This window comes from Ictalurus punctatus, chromosome 11, assembly GCF_001660625.3.
Source record: "Ictalurus punctatus breed USDA103 chromosome 11, Coco_2.0, whole genome shotgun sequence".
Lineage (NCBI taxonomy): Eukaryota > Metazoa > Chordata > Actinopteri > Siluriformes > Ictaluridae > Ictalurus > Ictalurus punctatus.
The window spans coordinates 27856199-27868683 of NC_030426.2; the positions used below are offsets into that span (position 1 = coordinate 27856199).

The window sequence follows — 12485 nt, forward strand, 5'->3', positions numbered from 1 at the left end:
GAGTGGTTGGATGTGGTCAGAGTATGTGGGAGTGGTTGGATGTGGTCAGAGTGTTTGGGAGTTATTGGATGTGGTCAGAGTATGTGGGAGTGGTTGGATGTGGTCAGAGTATGTGGGAGTGGTTGGATGTGGTCAGAGTATGTGGGAGTGGTTGGGTGTGGTCAGAGTGTTTGGGAGTGGTTGGGTGTGGTCAGAGTATGTGGGAGTGGTTGGATGTGGTCAGAGTATGTGGGAGTGGTTGGGTGTGGTCAGAGTGTTTGGGAGTGGTTGGGTGTGGTCAGAGTATGTGGGAGTGGTTGGATGTGGTCAGAGTATGTGGGAGTGGTTGGATGTGGTCAGAGTATGTGGGAGTGGTTGGATGTGGTCAGAGTATGTGGGAGTGGTTGGGTGTGGTCAGAGTATGTGGGAGTGGTTGGATGTGGTCAGAGTATGTGGGAGTGGTTGGGTGTGGTCAGAGTGTTTGGGAGTTATTGGATGTGGTCAGAGTATGTGGGAGTGGTTGGATGTGGTCAGAGTATGTGGGAGTGGTTGGGTGTGGTCAGAGTATGTGGGAGTGGTTGGATGTGGTCAGAGTATGTGGGAGTGGTTGGATGTGGTCAGAGTATGTGGGAGTGGTTGGATGTGGTCAGAGTATGTGGGAGTGGTTGGATGTGGTCAGAGTATGTGGGAGTGGTTGGGTGTGGTCAGAGTATGTGGGAGTGGTTGGATGTGGTCAGAGTATGTGGGAGTGGTTGGGTGTGGTCAGAGTATGTGGGAGTGGTTGGGTGTGGTCAGAGTATGTGGGAGTGGTTGGGTGTGGTCAGAGTATGTGGGAGTGGTTGGATGTGGTCAGAGTATGTGGGAGTGGTTGGGTGTGGTCAGAGTATGTGGGAGTGGTTGGATGTGGTCAGAGTATGTGGGAGTGGTTGGATGTGGTCAGAGTATGTGGGAGTGGTTGGGTGTGGTCAGAGTATGTGGGAGTGGTTGGGTGTGGTCAGAGTATGTGGGAGTGGTTGGATGTGGTCAGAGTATGTGGGAGTGGTTGGGTGTGGTCAGAGTATGTGGGAGTGGTTGGATGTGGTCAGAGTATGTGGGAGTGGTTGGGTGTGGTCAGAGTATGTGGGAGTGGTTGGGTGTGGTCAGAGTATGTGGGAGTGGTTGGATGTGGTCAGAGTATGTGGGAGTGGTTGGGTGTGGTCAGAGTATGTGGGAGTGGTTGGGTGTGGTCAGATTATGTGGGAGTGGTTGGGTGTGGTCAGAGTATGTGGGAGTGGTTGGGTGTGGTCAGAGTATGTGGGAGTGGTTGGGTGTGGTCAGAGTGTTTGGGAGTTATTGGATGTGAAAGTGGTTGGGTGTGGTAGGTTATGTAGGAGTGATTAGGCTTAGTCAGGGTGTGGCCGGGCGTGGTCAGGGTGTGGCCGGGCGTGGTCAGGGTGTTCACTGATTGGTTTGTCCGGACTGTGTTTAGAGCTTTGTCTCCGTTTCCCTGTTCTAATCCGGCGTTCCGTGTGACAGTTATCCTGACCGACGAGGAGGTGCGGAGGAAGAAAGATCTGATCCAGAAGAGGAAGGACGAGGAGGCGCAGAAAGAAGCTCAGAAGCCCCGTCTCTCTGAGGAGCAGAGCGCCATCATCTCCATGCTGGTGGAGGCGCATCACAAAACCTACGACGACTCGTACTCCGACTTCTCCCGCTTCCGAGTAAGTCCTGCACATTCACCAGCCACCATTCTCCTGCTGCTCTGTCTGATATCCGTCACTGCTTCACTTAGCCCTTCTGAGTGTGTGTGTGTGTGTGTGTGTGTGTGTGTGTGTGTGTTGCAGCCTCCAGTGAGACAGGGTCCTGTTACACGCAGTGCCAGTCGTGCTGCTTCTCTACACTCACTGTCCGACACTTCCTCCGACTCCTTCCGCCACTCTCCTGGTAACACACACACACACACACACACACACACACACATACACACACACACACACACACACACACACACACACATCTACTTTGTTTGTCTCTTTCACTTGATTAGGTAAAGTAACTCTAATGTAGTGAGTGATCTTTACTCTAAACAGGCCACACACACACTGCTGTTTGTTTTCACCTCTCCGGTCAGTCCACAGCACTGATAGGTTGTTGGAGCTGAACTTCAGCATTATTATTATTATTATTATTATTATTATTATCTTTTGTTTGGTATTTTTGGGCCTTAACTCAGAAGTGGGAAAGTTGGAACCATTTTCAGCCTCGTAACATTCAAGCTACTAAGTGGCACGAAACGTTAACGAGCTAGCAACAAGCTAGCAAGCTAATTTTGACAGCCTACTGAATTCAGAGATCTCCAGGACCCCTTCCTGACGGGGTGTTTTCTTTGCTTGTAGATTGTTGATTATTAACACTGTGTGTCGTCACCTGGATGATCCACGACTGTGTTTATGTTCTGTGAGAGTTCTTCATGAGTCCTCCAGGTCCTGCACATGCTTTACTTTTTGATTTCCAACAGCAGCTATATGATGTTCAGATCCGTCTTCTCACACCGAGGAGGACCGAGGGACTCGTACACGACGATTACAAAAGCTGCAAACGTTCACTGACACTCATGCAGGCGACACGAGACATTAAGAGCCGGGGGGGGGGGTGTAAACTTTTGAACAGGATGACCGGTGTAAATTGTTATTATTTTGTTGTCTGGGAAACATCTTATGTTGCGTCTGAAGGGCGGGACTAGATGGAAAAATAAGATCTTTAAACAAAATAATAAAAATGTACACTGATCATTTGTTCTCTCTCTCTCTGCTCTCTTTTCTTTCTCTTTGACTGTTTCTCTCTCTCTTTGTCTCTGTCTGTTTTCATCTCTCTCTCTCTGCAGATTCGGCGGATGGGAAGCTCAACCTGAGCAGTATGTTGATGATGTATCAGGGGCAGGGTTCTAGTCCTGACTCTAAGGAGGGAGATAGTTCCCGCTTGTCCATGCTGCCTCACCTGGCCGATCTGGTCAGCTACAGCATCCAGAAGGTCATCGGATTTGCCAAGATGATCCCCGGATTCAGGTAGAGCAAAAAGAAAGCTTACAGATTTAACTCGGAGCAAAGAACTTCCAGTCTCCAGTTTGCGTAAGTCTGCACACCCTTTTATATTTGGGAACGTGGCAGTGTTCAGAATCAACCAATCACATGAAAGCTCATTTAAATACTATTAGTGTACACCTGCCATCAGTTAACGTGACTGATTAACCCCAAATGAAGTCCAGCTGTGCCTATAGGATTCTCCCGACATCTTCTTGATACGTAAAGGTCTTACGGAGCAGGTCCGGGATCTCACTGTTGGAAAATCTCACTCAGGGGAGGGATACAAGAATATTTCCGAGGCATCGGATATACCGTGGAACACTGTAAAGACGATCATCAACACGTGGAGAAAATATGACACGACGGTGACGTCCCTGTGAAACTGATGAGAAGATCAGGAGGAAGTGGTCAGGGAGGCTGCAGAGAGGCCTACAGAAACATGAAGAGATCTGCAGCGATTACTGGCCAGTACTGGTTGCTCCCGACATGTGAGAACAAGCTCCTGAATTCTTCATATCTCTGGGTGATGGGGTAGAGGGGCAAGACGGAGGCCTTTTAACCAAAACAATAAACAAACACCACATCCGATCTCCCAAACCCATGTGGAAGAACGTGTTCTGGTCTGAGGAGAGCAAAGTTGAACTTTTTGGCCAAAATACCAAAAGATGTGTTCGGCACAAACCCACAGCACATCACCAGAAGAACTCGGTCTCCACGGGGAAGCACGGTGGGGGCGGAGTCAGAGTTTGGGTCTGTTTTTCTTCAGCTGGAACTGGGGCTTTAATCAGAGCGGAGGGAAAAATGAATAACTCCAAATACCCGTCAATTCTGGCGCAAAACCTTCAACGCTTCAGATAAGAGGAATTTCACCTTCAGCACGACAACGACCCGAAGCAAACCTCCAGATCAACAGAGGAACAGCTTCACCAAAACCTGCTCAAGCACGTGGAACGTCCCAGCCGGAGTCCAGACCTAAATCCAGTCAGAGATCTGTGATGACCTGAAGAGGGCAGTGTGCAGGAGACGCCCCGCCCATCTGACGGAGTTAGAACGCTTTTACCAGGAACAACGGCAAAATATCGCCAAGTCCAGACAAGACGCTCCACACTGACCCACTCTCATCCAAAAAGACTGAACGCTGCTTCAACTCGGAATTAGTTTAGGGGTGTGCAAACTTATACAACCAGGTTCTTATTCTTATTGCAGGTTCTGAATCTTATTGTTTTTCACTTTAATTAACAGGTTCATATTTTACAATAACGGTGAAAAGGTTCTGACATGATTTATCTTAGTTTCATTTTTTTACATCACAAAAACCTGCCATTTTTACAGGGGTGTGTAAACTTTTTATATCCACTGTATTAGAACGAGCTCGTTAATATAAACCTGCGCTACTGTCAGAGCTGCTGTTATAGAGAATTAATCACCGCCTTCTGACCAATCAGAATCCAGAACTCAGCAGCGCCGCGGGATAAGTAAGGAATAAAACACGGTGGGATCGAGGTGTAGATAGAAACTGTATACATATAAAATACTGTTACAGTAATGTTGATGATATTAAGCTAGGCGTGTGTGTGTGTGTGTGTGTGTGTGTGTGTGTGTGTGTGTGTAACAGAGAGTTAACAGCGGAGGATCAGATCGCTCTGCTGAAGTCTAGTGCCATTGAGGTGATCATGCTGAGGTCCAATCAGTCCTTCAGTCTGGAGGATATGAGCTGGTGCTGCGGAGGGCCCGAGTTCAAGTACTGCATCAATGATGTCACTAAAGGTATGCACGCACACACACACACACACACACACACACACACACACACACAGTGGTACCAGGATACCAGGATACCATTATGTTTCCATTATCATCAGAAACTTTGTGCTTTTGTATAAAACTGATTAGGGGCGGAGCTACGCATGAGCTCAGTTTGTGATGTCAAAAAAAAAATAATTTCATGCCTTTATATTTAATCATATTCATTGAAATATTTCCTGAACAGTTTTCTTCAAGAATACTGTTAAAAATACTTGTGAAATTATTAAGAATTATTATTTAAAGTGTACTTGAACACCGTGTGTAAGATCAGACTGTACCACCACACCACAACATCACACCACCACACAACACCACCACATCACCACATCACACCACCACACATCACACCACCACACCACACCACACCACACCACACCACACACCACCACACCACACACCACCACACCACACCACACACCACCACACCACACACCACCACACATCACACCACCACACAACACACCATCACACCACCACACATCACACCACCACACCACACCACACCACCACACCACACCACACCACACCACACCACACCACACACCACCACACCACACACCACCACACAACACCACACCACACAACACCACCACACCACACCACACATCACCACACCACACAACACCACACCACACCACCACACCACACCACACCACACACCACCACACCACACCACACACCACCACACATCACACCACCACACAACACCACACCACACATCACACCACCACACAACACCACCACACCACACCACACACCACCACACCACACCACACAACACCACACCACACATCACACCACCACACATCACACCACCACACCACACCACACATCACACCACCACACAACACCACCACATCACCACACCACACCACACACCACCACACCACACACCACCACACATCACACCACCACACAACACACCATCACACCACCACACATCACACCACCACACCACACCACACCACCACACCACACCACACCACACCACACACCACCACACCACACACCACCACACAACACCACACCACACAACACCACCACACCACACCACACATCACCACACCACACAACACCACACACCACACCACCACACCACACCACACCACACACCACCACACCACACCACACACCACCACACATCACACCACCACACAACACCACACCACACATCACACCACCACACAACACCACCACACCACACCACACACCACCACACCACACCACACAACACCACACCACACATCACACCACCACACATCACACCACCACACCACACCACACATCACACCACCACACAACACCACCACATCACCACATCACACCACCACACATCACACCACCACACAACACCACACAACACCACACCACACCACACACCACCACACCACACAACACCACACATCACACCACCACACAACACCACACCACACATCACACCACCACACAACACACCACCACACCACCACACAACACACCACCACACCACAACATCACACCACCACACAACACCACCACATCACCACATCACACCACCACACAACACCACACAACACCACACAACACATCACACCACCACATCACACACCACACAACACCACACCACACATCACACCACCACACATCACACCACCACACCACACCACACAACACCACACATCACACCACCACACAACACACCACCACACCACACATCACACCACCACATCACACCACCACACAACACACCACCCACACATCACACCACCACACAACACCACACCACCACACAACACCACACCACACATCACACCACCACACATCACACCACCACACATCACACCACCACACACCACCACACACCACCACACATCACACCACCACACCACACACCACCACACCACACATCACACCACACATCACACCACCACACAACACCACACAACACCACACCACACATCACACCACCACACACCCACCACACATTACACCACCACACCACACACCACCACACCACACATCACACCACACACCACACCACCACACATCACACCACACCACACATCACACCACACATCACACCACACATCACACCACACCACACATCACACCACACATCACACCACACACCACACAACACCACACATCACACCACCACACATCACACCACACATCACACCACACATCACACCACCACACCACACAACACCACACCACACATCACACCACCACACAACACACACCACACACCACACCACCACACAACACCACACCACACATCACACCACACCACACATCACACCACCACACCACACACCACCACACATCACACCACCACACATCACACCACCACACCACCACACACCACACATCACACCACCACACCACACACACCACACATCACACCACCACACATCACACCACCACACAACACACCACACATCACACCACACATCACACCACACATCACACCACCACACATCACACCACCACACATCACACCACCACACCACACACCACCACACCACACATCACACCACACATCACACCACACATCACACCCACCACACATCACACCACCACACATCACACCACCACACCACACACCACCACACACACACATCACACCACACATCACACCACCACACCACCACACATTACACACCACACAACACCACACCACCACACCACACACCACCACACCACACATCACACCACACATCACACCACACATCACACCACCACACACCACACCACACCACACATCACACCACCACCCACACACCACACACCACACATCACACCACCACACAACACACCACCACACAACACACCACCACACAACACACCACACCACCACACCACCACACACCACACCACACATCACACCACACATCACACCACCACACAACACACCACCACACATCACACCACCACACAACACCACACCACCACACAACACCACACCACACACATCACACCACCACACATCACACCACCACACCACCACACATCACACCACACATCACACCACCACACACCACCACACACCACCACACATCACACCACCACACCACACACCACCACACCACACATCACACCACACATCACACCAACACCACACATCACACCACCACACATCACACCACCACACCACCACACATCACACCACACATCACACCACCACACACCACCACACACCACCACACATCACACCACCACACCACACACCACCACACCACACATCACACCACACATCACACCACCACACAACACCACACAACACCACACCACACATCACACCACCACACACCACCACACATTACACCACCACACCACACACCACCACACCACACATCACACCACACACCACACCACCACACATCACACCACACCACACATCACACCACACATCACACCACACATCACACCACACCACACATCACACCACACATCACACCACACACCACACAACACCACACATCACACCACCACACATCACACCACACATCACACCACACATCACACCACCACACCACACAACACCACACCACACATCACACCACCACACAACACACCACCACACACCACACCACCACACAACACCACACCACACATCACACCACACCACACATCACACCACCACACCACACACCACCACACATCACACCACCACACATCACACCACCACACCACCACACACCACACATCACACCACCACACCACACACCACCACACATCACACCACCACACATCACACCACCACACAACCACACCACACATCACACCACACATCACACCACACATCACAACCACCACACATCACACCACCACACATCACACCACCACACCACACACCACCACAACCACACATCACACCACACATCACACCACACATCACACCACCACACATCACACCACCACACATCACACCACCACACCACACACCACCACACCACACATCACACCACACATCACACACCACACCACCACACATTACACCACCACACACACCACACCACCACACCACACACCACCACACCACACATCACACCACACATCACACCACACATCACACCACACATCACACCACCACACACCACACCACACCACACATCACACCACCACACCACACACCACACCACCACACATCACACCACCACACAACACACCACCACACAACACACCACCACACACAACACACCACACCACCACACCACCACACACCACACCACACATCACACCACACATCACACCACCACACAACACACACACACACCACACCACACCACACTGTATGTTATTTTTAAATGTTTTTTCTATTTCAAAGTTTTTGAGGCGATTGTTCAAGATCCAGAGTCGAATGAGAGTGGAACATTTTGGCTAACCCTCTCTGTGTTTAGGATCAGAGAGAATAAATAACTGCTTCTTCTTTATTATCATTTATTTTCATGTATTTTTTAACGACTTGTCAATTTTATAATGAATCATTTTCTTAATAACAATTACGGATTTGTCCTTTAAAGTGATGTTAAAAATGAAGTGGTGCTGATTATACAGTGTGCAGTGCATAGGGGTGATCTGAGCAGGAACCCGTTTTATTTTCATTTTAATTTATTTATTTTATTTTAATTTATTATTTATTTTATTGGGGAACAGGAAGGCTTTTTTATTATTTTATATTTGTATTATTTATTTATGTTATGTTATTTTGTGGGTTTTATTTTATGGGTGCCAGTTCTGGGGGTTCGAGTCCCACCGCTGCCCTGTGTGTGTGTGTGTGTGTGTGTGTGTGTGTGTGTGTGTGTGTGTGTGTGCATGTTCTCCCCGTGCTGCGGGGGTGTCCAGGGTGTACCCCGCCTTGTGCCCCATGCTCCCTGGGATAGACTCCAGGTTCCCCGTGACCCTGAAAAAGATGAGCGGTATAGAAGATGGATGGATGTTTTATTTTATTTAGTGAACAGCAAGCCATTTTATTGATTTATTACTTTAATTTTGTTTACATTTTTATTTTATTTGTCCTCATGAGGACGTGAATTTACTTTGAAATACCTTTTGGGCTTGTTTTACACTTATTCGTGTTCATACTGCTGCTATATTGGAGTCAATTAAATTCTATGATTTTATTTTTTATAAGATTATATTTATTGTGTAAATTAATGAGAGATTGTTTTTATTTCCTGTTATCTGAGTGATGAGGTCTCAGCCACAGTTTTATTAATAATCATGTTGAATTAAACGTGTGTGTGTGTGTGTGTGTGTGTGTGTGTGTGTGTGTGTGTGTAGCTGGCCACACTCTGGAGCTGCTGGAGCCGCTGGTGAAGTTCCAGGTAGGGTTGAAAAATCTGAATCTGCACGAGGAGGAACACGTGCTGCTGATGGCCATCTGCCTGCTGTCCCCTGGTGCGTCTGTGCTGCTGCGCAACAGCCGTCTAATCTAATCCAAATCCAATTATATTCCGCCCAATACACTTTATTCACTTTATTTACCCCCCAAGGGGGCGGTGTGTGTGTGTGTGTGTGTGAGTGTGAGAGACCGGGCGTGGTGAGGATCAGGATTAGGATCAGTGTAAGAGAAAAGACAGATGTAGATTAGATATGAAGCAGTGTAGCACTGCGTCAGGTGGCCATTTTGTTTTCTGTTATCACATATAAATCTAATCATGAAATTAGCACAACAGCTGCTAAAACAGCCCGAATACACCACTACCCCACACCGTGTGTACAGCGCGGTCTTCATGGTAACCCGTGTCTCATTTTTTAAAATTCATCACGAAATTGTATGTAATTATATTTAAAAAAAGATTTTGTATCCATTTTAGGGCTTAAAGATTTCTACATATACTGATGAGTCGTCATTTTTTAAATTTATATAAAAGTATTTATTTATAAAATTTGCGATCATTAGATTTGAGTCAATATATAGTTTTATATATATGTGTGTGTGTGTGTGTGTGTGTGTATATATATATATATATATATATATATATATATATATATATACACACACAGTATCTCACAAAAGTGAGTACACCCCTCACATTTTTGTAAAAATTTGATGATATCTTTTCATGTGACACACTGAAGAAATGACACTGTGCTACAGTGTAAAGTAGTGAGTGTACAGCTTGTGTAACAGTGTAAATTTTCTGTCCCCTCAAAATAACTCAACACACAGCCATTAATGTCTAAACCGCTGGCAACAAATGTGAGTACACCCCTAAGTGAAAATGTCCAAATTGGGCTCAATTAGCCATTTTCCCTCCCCGGTGTCATGTGACTTGTTAGTGTTACAAGGTCTCAGGTGTGAATGGGGAGCAGGTCTGTTAAATTTGGTGTCATCGCTCTCACACTCCCTCATACTGGTCACTGGAAGTTCAACATGGCACCTCATGGCAAAGAACTCTCTGAGGATCTGAAAAAAAGAATTGTTGCTCTACATAAAGATGGCCTAGGCTATAAGAAGATTGCCAAGACCCTGACACTGAGCTGCAGCATGGTGGCCAAGACCATACAGCGGTTTAACAGGACCGGTTCCACTCAGAACAGGCCTCGCCATGGTCCACCAAAGAAGTTGAGTGCACGCGCTCAGCGTCATATCCAGAGGTTGTGTTTGGGAAATAGACGTATGAGTGCTGCCAGCATTGCTGCAGAGGTTGAAGGGGTGGGGGGTCAGCCTGTCAGTGCTATCTACAAAGATATCATCAAATATTTACAAAAATGTGAGGGGTGTATTCACTTTTGTGAAATATTTTGTGTGTGTGTGTGTATATATATATATATATTAGGGATGCACCGAAATGAAAATTCTTGGCCGAAACCGAATATAATGAAAAACTTCAATACCGAACACGTTTTTTCACGTTTTTCCCATTTATTTTACCATTTTTTTCACCATTGCATAAATTAAATAATCAAAATGTGCTTTTTACTATTTTGTCTTGCTTTTCAAAGAATATTTTCAAAATTTCAAAATATTTATTTAACACAACATTTTTTTCATTCCAGCAGGCACAGGCTACCATCAAGGCACAATATAACTTTAAATAAAAAATGAGTAAAATAAAAATATTGTGATGTGGTCATCTTTGAGCCCCTTGAATAGCCGATGTTAGTCCTGTAACTGACTGCTGAAAGAATGGAACACTCTGTAGCCTACAACTAAAAAGAGTGCAGAAACTGGTTCTATTGGGTTCTATAGGGCTGATGATATTGGGGATATGTACCGCTCGCATCCCTGTACACCTCGCCGAGTGTTATAGTAGATATAGTAGAGTTAGATACATTGTTAATGTTATGTGCCCTTAAATAAATACGTCTTTACCTGCTTCCGTACTCTACTCCCTTACGTCTCGCAACTTGACAGAATACTCTGGAACAGAAACAAAACAAACGCACGTGTCCACAGTAAACAATGTCACGGTTGTCAACATCTGAAGAGCATGCGCTCGTGCACGTAGCTCGTGCATGTGCGCGCCCCCTCATCGCTCCGAGCGCTGCCGGAAGTGGAGGTCGTGAAATTTGTGCGTCTCACTCTGGTTGCTAGGCTATTTGGCACGTCATCAAACACGCCATTGTTCGGTCAAATTTATTCGGCCTTTTCACTTATTCGGCCGAACACCGAAAATGCTTTTTTTTTTTGCTATTTTCAGCCGAATA

At 47.4% G+C, this 12485-nt stretch overlaps 1 protein-coding gene across 1 annotated transcript in view; it reads left to right on the plus strand.

Annotated features, from left to right (window-relative positions):
- The window catches only part of vdrb (vitamin D receptor b), a 45004-nt gene that overhangs the window by 23114 nt on the left and 9405 nt on the right, over positions 1-12485 (plus strand). Inside the window, exons 4-8 of the mRNA XM_053683611.1 lie at positions 1495-1679; positions 1803-1902; positions 2843-3023; positions 4657-4808; positions 10113-10229. Of these exons, the coding sequence (XP_053539586.1) occupies positions 1495-1679; positions 1803-1902; positions 2843-3023; positions 4657-4808; positions 10113-10229 (735 nt within the window). The remainder of the gene's footprint in view (positions 1-1494; positions 1680-1802; positions 1903-2842; positions 3024-4656; positions 4809-10112; positions 10230-12485) is intronic.